The 14,841-nt window shown below is 46.7% G+C and overlaps 1 protein-coding gene across 2 annotated transcripts in view; it reads left to right on the forward strand.

Moving 5' to 3' along the window:
- Nucleotides 1-994: 994 nt before the first annotated feature.
- Nucleotides 995-14,841, forward strand: part of LOC144719530 (B-cadherin-like) — a 29,554-nt gene continuing 15,707 nt past the window's right edge. Inside the window, exons 1-8 of one of the 2 annotated variants that reach the window (XM_078595536.1) lie at nucleotides 995-1,262; nucleotides 4,233-4,305; nucleotides 5,917-5,999; nucleotides 6,514-6,660; nucleotides 9,532-9,673; nucleotides 10,910-11,079; nucleotides 12,071-12,226; nucleotides 13,279-13,472. In XM_078595536.1, the coding sequence (XP_078451662.1) occupies nucleotides 1,194-1,262; nucleotides 4,233-4,305; nucleotides 5,917-5,999; nucleotides 6,514-6,660; nucleotides 9,532-9,673; nucleotides 10,910-11,079; nucleotides 12,071-12,226; nucleotides 13,279-13,472 (1,034 nt within the window). In that variant the 5' untranslated portion in view covers nucleotides 995-1,193. The remainder of the gene's footprint in view (nucleotides 1,263-4,232; nucleotides 4,306-5,916; nucleotides 6,000-6,513; nucleotides 6,661-9,531; nucleotides 9,674-10,909; nucleotides 11,080-12,070; nucleotides 12,227-13,278; nucleotides 13,473-14,841) is intronic. The other variant, XM_078595538.1, reaches the window with a different exon arrangement.

The raw sequence follows: 14,841 nt of genomic DNA on the forward strand, positions 1-14,841 counted from the left end.
CCCCCCCCCAAAATAAAACATTCTTCAAATCGCTTTAAACTATTGTCATTGTAGTGCGTATTTAATGTGGCGCTGCACACTGATTTTGTAGGAAAAAACATGTATTTAAAAGTATATTTAATTAAGTAGAACGTGTTGTCTATGTTTATTTAAAGTTGCGCATTTTTATGTGACGTCACATTTCTCAAACCCCCCCCCGCTCGTCACACATTGTCACAAATGTCTGACCCCCCCCCCTCTAGGTGCGTGACGTCATTTATGGACGGCCCCAAAGCTAAAATTGGGTTCACATATCAATTGCCACAGGCAAGAATTTAACTCGGAGAAACGAAATTCTAATGCAGTGCATAAACGCCTGGAGTAGTGTAATCTTAGGCTGAGTCGACCAATCTGGCTCCCATTTCTCTGTGGGTCTCTATGGTTCAATATGAGTATCTGGATCTCTGTGGGTCTCTATGGTTCAATATGAGTCTCTGGATCTCTGTGGGTCTCTATGGTTCAATATGAGTCTCTGGATCTCTGTGGTGCTCTATGGTTCAATATTAGTCTCTGGATCTCTGTGGGTCTTGATGGTTCAATATGAGTCTCTGGATCTCTGTGGGTCTCTATGGGTCTCTATGGTTCAATATGAGTCTCTGGATCTCTGTGGGTCTCTATGCACTTGAAAATCATCTATATTGAAAACAAATTTCTTTAGAATTGTGTTTTTTTGCGTTTAGTTTGCTATCCTCTCCCCGCACCTCCGATAAGCACGGTCGGCTACGTACGATGCGATAGAACTTAAACATATATACATTGCAATTGGCCACCAGTGTTGATTTGCGCGTACCACAGCCAGGAATCAAACTCTGGAAACTGGAAGTATTGTGCACGGCGCACCAGAACGTCTTGACTGCGGCGCCACTCCCTTGCACACAAAAACAAAGAGACACGACCTCACACTGACATACACACATACACACACGCCAAACCTGTACATCATTAGCGTCTGACTCTGCCAAGCCGGTTTGAGTGGTATGGGAATGTGTGACATGCACGCGCGAAAACAGCTTGGCTTGGACCGGTAGAGCGCGTTACTCTTCAGAAGACGACAGAGAAAGAGACACGGACCAGCTTCGTGTTGGAACACGCAGTCTTTCGTCAGCTGAGCAGTGTGTATACACACACACACGTGTGCTGCAGCTGATGCTAGCATGCATGTGCAGGGAGCTGACACATCAAGGAGGGCTCTTGTGATGCTGCTACTGCTGGCCTCTGTCGCGGTAAGCCTTTCGTCAGATTGTCTCTTATCCCACGTGTCTCCCCGATGTCCTAGTCGGGTTGACCTATAGTGCTGTGGTAAGATTATTTGCATATAGTGATACACTTTGCTTTATCATAGTCAGCCGTGGCGAATCCACTACTGGACGAATGCCTCCCCAAGCCGTCGCTGCTGCTGCCACCTCTCGCATGCCTGCTCTGTAAACCATCCACCTCGTTCCTGTATCACTCCATCCCCTCGGTGGAAGGCCTCTTTGACGCGTTCCACTCCTCGGCTACCGCTCCGTTGTCATTCTTGATCCTTAGCCGTCATCCATTCCCGTGACATCCCCTTGCCGAAGCCCACTTACGTTTCTTAACACTTTGAATTGCTGTCATGAAGCTGCATATATTTTCTAAGCCGTGCGTTCCTCTGCCCATGCCTCAATGTAATAACAATTATGCATCTCTCCTTTGCTTTTTTCGCGCACAATGTAGTTTTTTGTAAAAACAAAAACCCCTACAACAATGTTGTTTCCCATTTTTCTGAACCATATATTATATCAGGTGGTGTGCACTGATTAACAATGATCCTCTTTGGACACATTTGTGTGTTCAGTGCTTAATTACACGCAGAAGAAGAATCCCAAACGCAGTTCTGGAAATTTTTTAGTATGCGACATCGATCTCACCTTTATGTTGCCCTCGTGACGCTCTGGTGGTCTGTCAGAATATAGGGTACGATAAATACACCATTGCTATGGATAGCTTGTGCTCTCGTGGTAGTAGTGCCTTACGCTGGAAATCCCGACTCCAAGCCAGCCAAGCAGCGTGAGGGGACATCCTCGAATTAGAAATTAGACCACGGGTATGATGCTCTTAGCACGGTTGGCTACGCACCGTGCGAAAGAAGTTCAACATACATCCATCCATACATTTTGAACGTTAAGTTTAGCTTTCCAAAAACATTCCAACCTGCTGTCATCCACCTTTTTTACTTCATCATCTTGACCAAGGTACTCTAAACATTCCGTGTTTTCCTGGTGGGTCCCTCGTACAGAGATCCCCTCCCGTTGCTGAGCGAACGTTTAACACGTAGGCTTTCGCGACCAATGTTATTCATAATCAACGTTTTTGGGTTTAGATCGCGTTATTTATAAATGTGTCGTAACCCTCCACCACCCGACACGGCCAATCAGTAAAAATGTGTCACGTTGACAAAAGACAAATAGTTCACTGCTTTAGCCCACCGGTGTGTTGAAGCCACAACATTTACAATTTGAGTACGACGTTTCGCTGGTAATTGCATCCAGCATCATCGGACAATTGCCCAATGATGCTGGATGCAATTACCAGCTGGATGCAATTACCAGCGAAACGTCGTACTCAAATTGTAAATGTTGTGGCTTCAACACACCGGTGGGCTAAAGCAGTGAACTATTTGTCTTTTGTCAACGTGACACATTTTTACTGATTGGCCGTGTCGGGTGGTGGAGGGTTACGACACATTTATAAATAACGCGATCTAAACCCAAAAACGTTGATTATGAGCGAACGTTGTTGAACACGACCCGGTTGTTTTTGCTCGTTTTTATCATTTTATTATTACACACTTTTATTTAACTCACTCTGTCTGTTGTCGTATCCTCTAATCTTGCAACTCAATTTTTACCCACTTCCCAATGTAGTATCGACTGCAAACTTGGTATACTTATGTCACACTGATGACAATACTATATTCTATCATAAAAAAAACATCTTAAAACATTATTTTACACGCTTTTTGTTAACTCACTCTGTCTGTTGTTGTCGTATCCTCAAATCTTGTAACTCAATTTTAACTCACTTCCCGATGTCGTATCAACTGCAAACTTGGTATACGTATGTCATACTGATGACTACGCTATTCTATAATAAAAAATACATTTTTAAACAATATTTTTTACATGTTATGTTTCGGCTTCGGCTTGGGTCTAATTGGCCACGCTCAACTAACGTTGGCTGTAAATGACCAGGGCCCCTTACGTTATGGCAAGCTTCGGGGCCACTTCCTGGAGTCTTGGAGTTCTGCCATTACTAGTACGGTACATTTCATTAAAGCGTGTTTTAAAAAAAAAGTATTTTTAAATATTACTTATTATCCTCAGCCCCACTTTGCAGCCTGCTTTGTTGACTTCTAGTTAACATTTCCCCACAGTTTGTTACGATGAGACATTGTGTACTGACTGGCATAATCAATGACACGTGAGATGGTTGACGTATACGCCATTCACTTTCATGCCTCTGTTACTCAAAAGGGACAATGATGGCAAACAAAAGGTAGAGTGGACAAAGCTCTGTAAAATTGTTCGGAAAAAACGAGAAACGCAATCGAAGAACACAAAAAATTATGAAGAAATCATAGAAAATACAGACAAAAGGCGACGAAAAGGCCATTTGTGATTGGCAGTTCACGTATGTATGTGTACGTACGTACGCATGTTGAACTTATTTCGCACCGTACGTAACCAACCGCGCTCGTAGGAGGTGCGGGGGAAGGACGACAAACTCGGCATAAAAAGTAGTTCTACAGGAATTATTTTTTAATCTATTTTAAAAAATGCATAGCTCAAGTGGCTTCACACGGTATAAGCAGGGTTTTACATTTATGAGAGGAATTTTGTGAATTATTCATGTCGTTTGTAATGTGCTCACAATGTTCCAAATAATTCGACTAAAATCATGACCCCAAATCATTGCGGGGGGGGGGGGGGTCGGATGGGGAAGTTTAATGGTTACACCTAAACTGTTGTTGACGACTTGCAAATTGCTACATATTTTATCAACCCGAAAGGTATAATGAGCCGAGTCGAAGGCTTCTAGCAGTGCTTTTTAACCACAATGCCACCTGCCTGCATATTTCGCTTTCAAAGAATACAATTGCAGTAGGGATTAGAGGCCTAAGTAAGATGGTGTGTGTGTGCATGTGTCGGTGCGTGTATGTGTGTGACCAGGGTTTAAAGAATGAGCCTCCAGCTTCCCTGCCCCAGGAGAATGCCCCGTTGTCCAGCTATAGTAACCCTGCAGGTACCCAATCCACACCGTGTCATCCTCGCGCAGTAATGTGTGCACTCCTCTGCCTAGCTTCAGTTTCCTGCGTTATTTTTCACGGACAAATCATGAGCATCGTTGTGCAGAAAATTTAGTAAACAAAATAAAGAATAAAAGAATACGCCTCCTGCACGTATCTATCCCATCGTACAAAACGTAAATGTTCAGCAGCGCTGGTTAAAGCAAGTGTGGTTCTGCTGATGAGACGCTGCATGTCCGTACAGGTCCAGAATTTTCCTGCGTTGAACCAATGTTGCTGAAATTGTGCACTCCCAGAAGGCCGTGTGTGGCTGCCTGGATGTGTAAATGTACTTTGATTTTCTTTTTTTATGTAGAGGGACAAATACGTGAAGGAAGAGAATTGTTTGATTATTTCGTGTTATTTTTTTGCTCAGTTTAGTTTCAGTGCCTCAAATTACTTTAAGGCAGTTGCAGTTTACCACGTTTTTCAGGTCCATGTACACGTGTAAACACCGTGTGCATGCGCACGTGATACAGTGCACGTGTAAATTGTAACGTGTGATATATGATGTAACAAATGGTTTGGGTGCGAAATGAAAACGTGCTTTTTTCACACATTTAAAGCACAGTGCATTAACTCATCGATTTGCTGGGGACTGATGTATGGGCGGATATGTTGAAAATATTGAATATGTGAACATCTAAGAAAATAGCAGTTCATCCACGTACAAAAATTGCTTCTGGGTGTAGTGGTTAATCGGTCAGGATGGATATGTGGCGGTCCGTTATGCGACGTTGTACCGTACTGCTGCACCTGTTGGATTTTTAGAAGGGTCAAATAACCCCCACGACCCACACGGCATGGGGAGGCCCTCATCCAGCACTGGATTGACAAATGGGCTCTACGTGTACAATTTAAGATTTACACATACATGTTTGAGTGTGTGTGTAGATACATATTTATATGCGTGGGGAGCAGAAGTGCAGCGGTTAGCACGCTATGCTACGAACCCGGCGACCCGAGTTCGATTCCCACTCACGACCAACACCAGTTACGATTATCTGAACTGGTTCTGAGCCTCCCAGAGGCCAAATCAGCCTCAAAATAGTACCTGTGCTGTGGAAACATCGCCACTAGGGAGACAAAGGCGGCTGGTTGTGGTGCTGGCCACCCACCCCTCGTGTGCTGTTCTGGGCTTTATAGGTGCTCGCTAAAAACACTTACTCTGAAAGTCTGTTAAGGCTATATGGGTGATTATTTGGCTTTGTTCTTGATTTTAAGCTTTCGTGACTGCAGGAATCCATACTCTTTGGTTCTTTCGGTAAAGTCACGTATGTAGAAATAAAATAATATATCACGACGTTTCGATTGCAACAACAAGCGACAGTCTGATTCTCTCACCTGAAGATGGTCGCTTGTTGTTGCGATTGAAACGTTGTGATCTATTATTTTTTTCTACCTACGTGACTTTACAGAAAGAACCAAAGAGTATTTGGCTTTGTTTTACATATATATGTATATGTAAAGTGTTCCTAATACGCTTGTTTTTGCATTGTGTTGCAGGACTGTAGCAACACTGAGTCGGAGTGTGTGCATTTAGTTCACATTACCCTTATTGTGTGCAGGATCTGATCAGTCGACGGGCGACACCATGTACATCACCATCGAGGAGAATGACCCAGGGCCATTTCCCAAAGTTCTCGAGACGGTACGAGGGCAAAGCGTCTGAATGTTCCCAACGTCAAGGCCAGGAGTCAAACCTGGCTGTCTGACGTTTGTCGTTCGGTGTGCTTTATCATCGTAGAGATTCTCAATCCCGTCTTGGCGATTGAGTTTTTTTGTCGATTTTCTTTTCCCAAAAAGTGTGGGCAACCCCTCCACATTGAGAAATATGACATTATTTCGATTATTTTGCTGATATAAATGTCCACATGATAAGCCACTTTGCTGAGCTGCAACTTTTGGCCAGGTTGCTTCTGCAAAATTAGCTCGGTGGGCTTTACCTGGTAAGATAAGAAAAAAAATAGTTTCGTTTTATTTGTATATATATTTTTAAGTGATTTGTTAACTTTCCTATACTTTGCACTCCTATCGTGTTTTTGTATTGTTTGTTGTTGTGATGTTCTGACCCACTCCTTACTCAACATCTGTGAAAAAGAGCTTCATAGCTCATCGGATTCCTCCAGGACAAAATAAATATTCTGAGACTCATTCTGTCGTAGATCGGAGTGGAGGAGAGCGACCTCCTGCTGTGGCTGGAGGGGGCCGGGGCAGACCAACCCCCCAAAGACCTCTTCGTGCTGGACGGGCCGAGTGGTCACTTGAGTGTGACGGCACCTCTTGACCGCGAGCAGCACGCAGGATTCCAGGTGTGTCCGCATGTGGTGGTGGTGGTGGAGGCGGGGAGCAATGAAGCAGCGGTCAGCGTGCCGCACTACAAACCCTGCCACCCGAGTTCGATCCCGGTCACTGCCAACACCATTGACGATTATCTGAACTGGTCCTAGGCCTCCCCTAGGTCGACTCAGCCTCCAGTGAGTACCTGGTGTGGTGTACAAACATCACTACTTGAGAGACATAGGCAGCCAGGTGTGGTTCTGGCCACCCACCCCCTCGTGTGCCGTGCCAGCCTTCATCGGTGCTCGCTAACAGCACTTGCTCTAATTGCTTATTAAGACCATATGGGGGATCTTTTTCTTTTGTATTCGGTGGTTGTGCTGTTACTCAAAGTCAGGCTAAATAGAGATGGCCCGAAATGTTTTAAGAGTAGATGTAGTTTGAATGCTGCAAGTGTGCGGTGATATGGCGTTCCAGATGTAGGTATGTATGTTGAACTTCATTCGCACCATACGTAGCCAACCAACCGTGCTGATCGGTGGTGCAGATGGTGGGGACTGCCACGGAGAAACGATGCCTGGCAGTGACGGTCCCGGTCCTTGGTGTAGAGAGGAGGAAGTTGTGAGACGTGCTGCTGTGGAGAGTTCTCCCATGATCTGCAGTGCAGGGTGACAGGAGAGTGAAGAGAGGTAGATGGCTGAGGGTAGAGGCGCCGTGATGGCACAGGCAGCAGGCGACCTTGCAGCTGACCCCGCTTGCGACGGTGGGAGCCAGCGGAGGGAGCGGAAGGAGTCGAAATAATCTAGCCGAGGGTGACAGACACTGAGGACGACATGGGCGAGACTGTGGCTTGATAAAGATTGACAATGATGGAGATGCAATGGTTGGGACGAGACCCGACTGTGCTGCAGGTGAAGGTGTTTGCAACTTCGGTGATGGCGAGTGGTTATAGATGACGTGGGCCAGGAGGTGGTAGTTGCAAGATTTGACGATGTGGTTGGTGTAGTTGTCAAATGGATAGGGTGGAATCGAGAGTGATGCCGAGGAACTTTACACGGTTGGGGAAATGGATGGTGGAGGCAGCGTTTAATATTCTTGAAGACAGTGTGGATGCAGTGAGTGGCTGTCTGGTGCCCATGAGGATAGCTTCGGATTTGTAAACATTCAAGGAGAGGTCATGGACCCAGAACCACTGCTGCAAGGTGGCGGTGCCCTCTAAGAGCCTCTTGAGTACAGGGGTGGTGGTGGAGATGGTGGTGGAGGTCATGGTGGCAGTGGAAGGGATTGGTGGTAGTGGTAGCGATGGTGGTGATGGAGGTGATGTAGGTCGTGATTGTCGTTGTGGTAGGGATGGTGGTGGTAGAAGAGATAGTGGTCGTGGTGGTAGTCATCACTGTGTGTGTCTTCATAGGGATACACAAAATATAAATCTCTTTCACAAAAAGAGAAAATCAGACCCAGGCATTTTTCCAAGGCTGAACAAGATATCCAAAACTCAAAAAGGTACAAACAAGCAAAACATGGTGCTGATTTCTAGGCATCGATTCATAACTAAGATGGATTAGGTCTTCTTGATCCTACAGATACATAGGAAATCGAATCAAAATCCTGAATTGTGGCGATTCATTGGATGACATGTGGGACATCTCATTCCATCTCTGCGTATTCTGATTGGTAATCATGAGCCAGAAGGGCAAATTACACATGGCAACATTCTGGGGGGGGGGGCAGTTATTTTTCGACGACCACAGCTGACTTTTCACAATGTAGTACCACATTTTATCCAATCCAGAGGAATGATTGTGATGAGCCGAGTTGACCCCTGACTCAGATTTCAAATTACAACTCCTGACCGAGTTGATTGCTCGTGCTGTCAGAATGCCACCCAGCTGGGTGTGTGTGTGTCGTCGTGTAGAGGAGCCTCACGATCGATGCTACTGGGCAGCTGGTGATAGCTGCCCTCCAGCAACAACATTCCACAGCCTGAGCAGCAAAAGGACAAAGTTCAAGCGTTGGCCTTTCAGCAAAAATGTCACGGGTTTGTTTTTCCACATGAGCCATCAATGCTGCCAGCATTTTTGGACACGCGTGTCAATTTTACTCATCAGTTGAAGATATCTTGCCAGACGGACACAACTGGAAAACGCCGTAGAATTTACAACCTAGGGCAGTTATTGAAGGTGGACTTGGATCAAAAATTATAAAATAATAAGGGAGACAAGAGCAGGTTGGAGTGCTTTTGGATAAACTGAAACAAAAAAAAAGAAGAAACATACCAATGTTCCTCAAGAAGAACTTTATTTTTATTCACTGCGTACTACGTGGTATGACATGGGATCGAACAAACAAGATGGACAATGATTAGGGAAATGAAACAATCGTGGAAATGTGTACAAAGGAGCACAGCGAATTACACTGCGAGAGACCAACAGTGAAACACGTGGATGAGACAACATGCACAAGAGATGCATCCTATTGACCATTAAGAAAAGCAATTGGGCTTGGGAAGAATATATTCGCTAGAAGGCCGGTTGTAGAGACTAACGACGCTGTCACAGCAAAAGGAGGAAACACACCCCCTGAAGTCACGTCCACTGTGGGAATGGAGTATGTATGTTAAACGTCTTTCACACCATGTGTAGCCAACCGTGCTAATCGGAGGCGCAGGGGAAAGAACACAAACTAAACACAAAGACCAGTTTGTCTCGTTTGCAGGAACGAGATGCAATGGTTGCATTGTAAGACTGCGAGATATGTCAATGGCTTAGGGAGGTCTTAGTCCATCAGTGGCTAGATGTTGGCTGATGATGATCATGTTTCAAGTTATATTTATTACCATGCTAATATTTTGTTTGATAGAAATGCCATCCGTAATGCCGCACGTCTGATCTCTGTGATGGCAGCTACACTTGAGGGCTGCATCAAGCGATGGGCAAATTTCTCATTCCCTCTGGATCGCTGTCACCGTCACGGATCAGAACGACAATGCCCCTCGCTTCCTCTGGCAGGACATCACGGCACACGTGTTGCTCAGCGCCGCCCCTGGTGAGCCTCCCAGACCAAGGTCAGAGGCCCTGCCACAACACTGCCCAGCCGAGATTATTTTAAACCAACTGGTACCAGTGGTGTCAGTGTGTGGAGGAGGAGGCTCGCAGATTATGCTTCTGGGCAGATGAGATGGAACACACGAGAGTGTGCAAACAAAAAAGGTGTCACTCTTTAATTGAGTAGTGACCTCAAATTGGGACAATTTACAATGGTCATTTTGGTTTAAAATTGGCGTTTGTATGCGATCACATCTCCAGACGCTATCCTGAAACAGTGGGCAAATTTATGTAGACAGAGGCATTCAGTTGTGGACTTTAACAGGGGCAGGGAGTCGACAGCACAGTTGACTTGGGGAAAGGAATTACAGACAAAGGGGACAGTAGTGGAGAATGAACGACCGCTTTTTAAGTGAAGGCTGACTGATGGCGTTGATGTATGATCATGGTTGCTGAAGCCAAAAGTGCGTGGAGGAGAGCAGAGTGAGATGCGAAGGGGCAGTTAGGCCATGGAGGATCTTGAAGTTGGTGAGCATGACCTTGATAGTGATTCAAAATCGCATTGGGAACTTGTGAAAAGATTGGAGCATTGGGGTGATGTGATCACATTTGTATGTGCGTTGAACTTCTTTCGCACCGTACGTAGCCAGCCGTGCTAATCAGAGGTGTGAATGTGGGTAAGAAGTCTGGCAGTGGCATTTTGAATTAACTAGAGTTTGGAGGCGAGGGATTTGAGGAGGACATAGAGGAGATAGTTGCAATAGTTGAGTAGGGATGTGATGAAGACATGGATGAGGGCAGCACCTAGGCTGAGAAAATGGTGGATGTGAGGAATATTTAGAGTTGGGGGGGTGGTTGGTGGGGGGGGGGGTAAAGCAATACATGCTCTGATTGGCAGCAAAATGTTGTTATTGTAAACTAAATGATTTTTTATTTTAGTAGGTAAGGCCCACTGAGCTATATTGCTCATTTTCAGATGCGACCTGACCGCAAATGATAACTCAACGAAGTGGCTTATCATGTGGAAATTGATAACAGCTAATTACTCTAAACGCACGTTGATTCTAAATGGAGGGAAAACCGGAGGACCCGGAGAAAAATCCACATGAACCATGAGGAGAGAGAACAAATATACAGCAGCAGGCGTCAAGGGGGTCAGGACCGAACCCACGACCTCCTGTATACTAGGCGAGGCAGTTAACATCTCGCCACCGCGTTGTTGTTGTGTGTGCGGCAGGGACGCTGGTGGCAGTGGTGCAGGCGGAGGACGCGGATGACCAGGAGACGCTGTACGGGCAGGTGTCCCACACGCTCACGGCGCAGAGGCCCGGCTCCCCCGCCGCGCGCATCTTCACCGTCAACAACACCACGGGCGCCATCCACACGCACCGAGTGCTGCCCAAAACGGTGTGCACGCGCGAGCAGTGTCACCCCGTCACACCTCGTCCACCGTCGTCATCACCATTGTCCAATAACGGTGGCGAGATGTTAACCACCTTGCCTGGTATACAGGAGGTCGTGGGTTCAATCCCGACCCTGACGCCTGTATATTTGGATTTTGCGTGTTCTCCCCGTGGTCATGTAGATCTTTATTCAGGTCCTCCGGTTATTCCATCCACATTTATAAACATGCTATGCACTTTTAAATCTAGATTGAAAACTAATTTCTTTAGAACTGCTTTTGTGTTTAATTAATTGTCCTTCCCCCGCACCTCCGATTAGTATGCTTGGCTATGTACGGTGTGAAAAAAGTTCGAAATGCGTACATATGTAGTGCTCTTCACGGAGGCACACACTTGAACTTGAAGGCAACACGTTTATTACACAGCTCCAACAGGGCCACTACTTCAACGTACACAAGTTAACTAAAACCCAACGGGGTAACTACATAACCGGGTCAGTCAGTAACACTCTGACTGAACCACGATGCCGAGCGAAGACCGTAGATCGAGGAGGCGTAGCACGGCGGGTTTCTGCATCTCACCAGAAGGTTCTCGAACGAACATCACGTGTCCCTTAAGCATGTATTCACTGTTACGCTCTTCTCATATCAGTGAAATACTCGAATAATAAATTACAGCCCATTATCAATCTAGAGCTGAATGAAGGCCTCCACATTCCGTGATGGTCATGGTGTTTGTTTTGCCATACTTCACCACACTGGTCAGTGCGGATTGGGGAAGGGGGAGACCTAGAACAGGGTTTTGATATCACTCACCCCAATTTCTAGCCAAGGCCAGGATTCTAAATCCGGTCGCCGAATTCATAGGTCAAGGCACTAACGTCTGTATCGCGACTCTACCCCGAGATGCTCTTACAGGTGAGTTATTTCACTGCTGGTTGTAATGAACTGGGAAGAGCTTCACGACATGGCTGTCCCGCCCATGTTTTCTCGTAGGATGACGGCGTGTTCGTGCTGGAAGTGACGGCTCGAGATTGCGGAGGAGCGGAGTTTGGGCGGTCGGACAAAGCCATCGTGACAGTCATCATTGCTGACAGCATCAGCACCGCCTCCGCCACCCTTAGCACAACGGCGTCTCAGCCGCGCGTGCCTGTAAGTGTCACCCGTGTGATGGGCAGTAACTCCACCAGCTTCAGAAGACACCTTCAGACACCTTGGGGTGCCACGGTGGTGAGATGTTAACTACCTCGCCTGGTATACAGGAGGCTCAATCCCAACCCTGTCGCATATATATTTGGGAATTGCATGTTCTCCCTGTGGTCGCGTGGATTTCTATCCGGGGTCCTCTGGTCTTTCCCTCCACATTTCGAAAACGCGTTTAGAGTATTTGGGAGCTATACATTTCCAATCAGTTATCATTTGTGGCCAGGTAGCTTTGAAAACGAGCTATATAGCTAATTGGGCCTTAGCTATATAGCTCTTGTTATTTTTACATCTCATGTACCACCATCGGCAGTACCAGAAATACAGAACCTCCAACGCTGCAGCAGGCCCTGCAACTGGCACTGGCGCACACGAGCCGGAGGGCCTCAGCTGCCAAGCTACTGACGGAGACAGGAGGGACATTGGATAGGGGCCCCATTTAATGTGTTGCACCAGGGCCCATGCTACCCCATTGATCCATCACCACCTCCAGGGACGACCAAAGATCCCCCGTTTTGCTTTAACCAGACTGTTGGGGAAAGCGCTGTTAGCCAGCACCTATGAAGGCCAGCTTGGCACACGAGGGGGTAGTCGGCCAGCACCACGCCCGGCTGCCTATGTTTCTCGAGTGGAGATGTTTACACATTGCACCAGGTACTCATCTGAGGCGTTTGTATGTTCTCCCCCTGTTCTGCATGGGTTTCCTCTGGGTCCTCCAGCTTCCTCTCATAGCTGAAAAGAATGCAACGCAACTGGTATTGACCAAAACATTCCAATTCGGAAAAATGCCCTGCAAATTGATCAGTTGAGATTACGCGTAGCAGCATCGTCCCCTGCTGCGCAAACTTTTGACAGGAACCTCCTCCAAAAGAGTGTGGATAGATTCAGCGACGCTTTCCTGACTAAACAAGCGTAATGGTCGATAATAATAATAATAATAATAATTAAATGGCCACTGGCATTGCATGAGGCAGACGTGCTGATGAGCTGAGCATCTGCAGGAACCGGAAGAGGATGAGTCCATGGTGCTACTCGGCGTACAGGAGCCAAGTGACCTGGAGGCACCGGGCGGAGGGATCGGATGTCCAGTCTTCTCTCTGGACGCCATCAACGTGGAGATGCCCGAGGAGCTACCTCCAGGACAAAAACTACTCACCGTCCGCACGGCCGAGAATATTCAGATCATTGAGCTCAGGTTGGCTGTAAGGGGGGTTATCTGTGGGTGCTGTGTGTTGTGTACCGTGTGTGTGTGTGTACGTGTGAGTGTTTATGACCTGGGAGTGGTTGTGTTGTGGTTAGTGCGCTGCACTACGAACCCAGCGGTCCGAGATAGATTCTCGCTGATGACCAACACCGGTGACAATTATCTGAGTCTCTCCTAGGCCGACTTAGCCTCAATTAAGTACCTAGTGTGATGTGTAAAAACATTTCCATGAGGGAGACAAAGGCGGCCAGGCGTGGTGATGGCCACCCACCCCCTCGTGTGCCGTTCTGGCTTTCATAGGTGCTTGCTAACAGTACTTGTTCCAACATTCTATTGAGGCGATATGAGGGATCTTTGTCTTTGCTTTGTGTGTGTATATGACCTGGGAGCGGTAGTGTAGCGGATAGCGCGCTACACTGCGAACACGGCGGCTCGAGATCGATTCCCGCTCACGGCCAACACCAGTAACGGTTAATCTGAACGGGTCCTGGACCTCCCCTAAGTCCATTCAACCTTAAATGAGTATCTGGCGCAAAGTGTAAAGCTCAGTAATGGGAAAACAAAGGCAACCGGATGTGGTCCTTGCCCCTCCACCCCCTCGTGATAGACGCTCACGAACAGCACTTGCCCCGGCAATCTGTGTAGGCTATATGGAGGATTGTTGCACGACTTGGGGTTTGATTTCCGACCATACGTATCATTTGCAGTTGTTACAAAATAACCAGAAATGCACCTGATCTCGTCAGATCTCAGAAGCGAAGCGAATTAGAGACTGGATAGTGTTTGAGTTCTATCTCCAACCACGGAAAACATCAGTGGGGGCCGGGAGGGGGGTGATATCTAAACTGGACCCACACTTCACCCAGCGGGTCGGTGCGGTACATAACAGGACCCATTTCAACACTGTCTCATAAGCCTTTGCTGTTCTTACATTTCCATTCGGGGTGCCACGTTGGCGAGATGTTAACTACCTCACCTGGTTTGCAGATGGTGGGTTCGATCACAACCCTTACGCCTGCTGTATATTTGGAGTTTGCGTGTCTCCCTCCCAATGGTCGCGTGGATCTTTCTGCGGGTTCTCTGGTTTTTCCCTCCACGTTTATAATCAACATCACGCATTTTGCGAATTTGGCTGCTATACATTTCCACAGGATAAGCCACTTCGCTGATCTATAATTCATGGGCAAGTCACTTCTAAAAAAGAGCCATGTTGCTCAGTGGGCCTTACCTGGAAAAAATTAACTCGTAAAAACAAAGTTTTTCACTATAAATCCTTTGTATGTGTGGCATCGGTTTTATTTTATTATTAATTTCTATTTTTCTTGAGTAAGAGTTTCATTTTTATCACATTGGTATTTTA

Source organism: Lampetra planeri, chromosome 6, assembly GCF_965212315.1.
Source record: "Lampetra planeri chromosome 6, kcLamPlan1.2.h2, whole genome shotgun sequence".
Classification (NCBI taxonomy): Eukaryota; Metazoa; Chordata; class Hyperoartia; order Petromyzontiformes; family Petromyzontidae; genus Lampetra; species Lampetra planeri.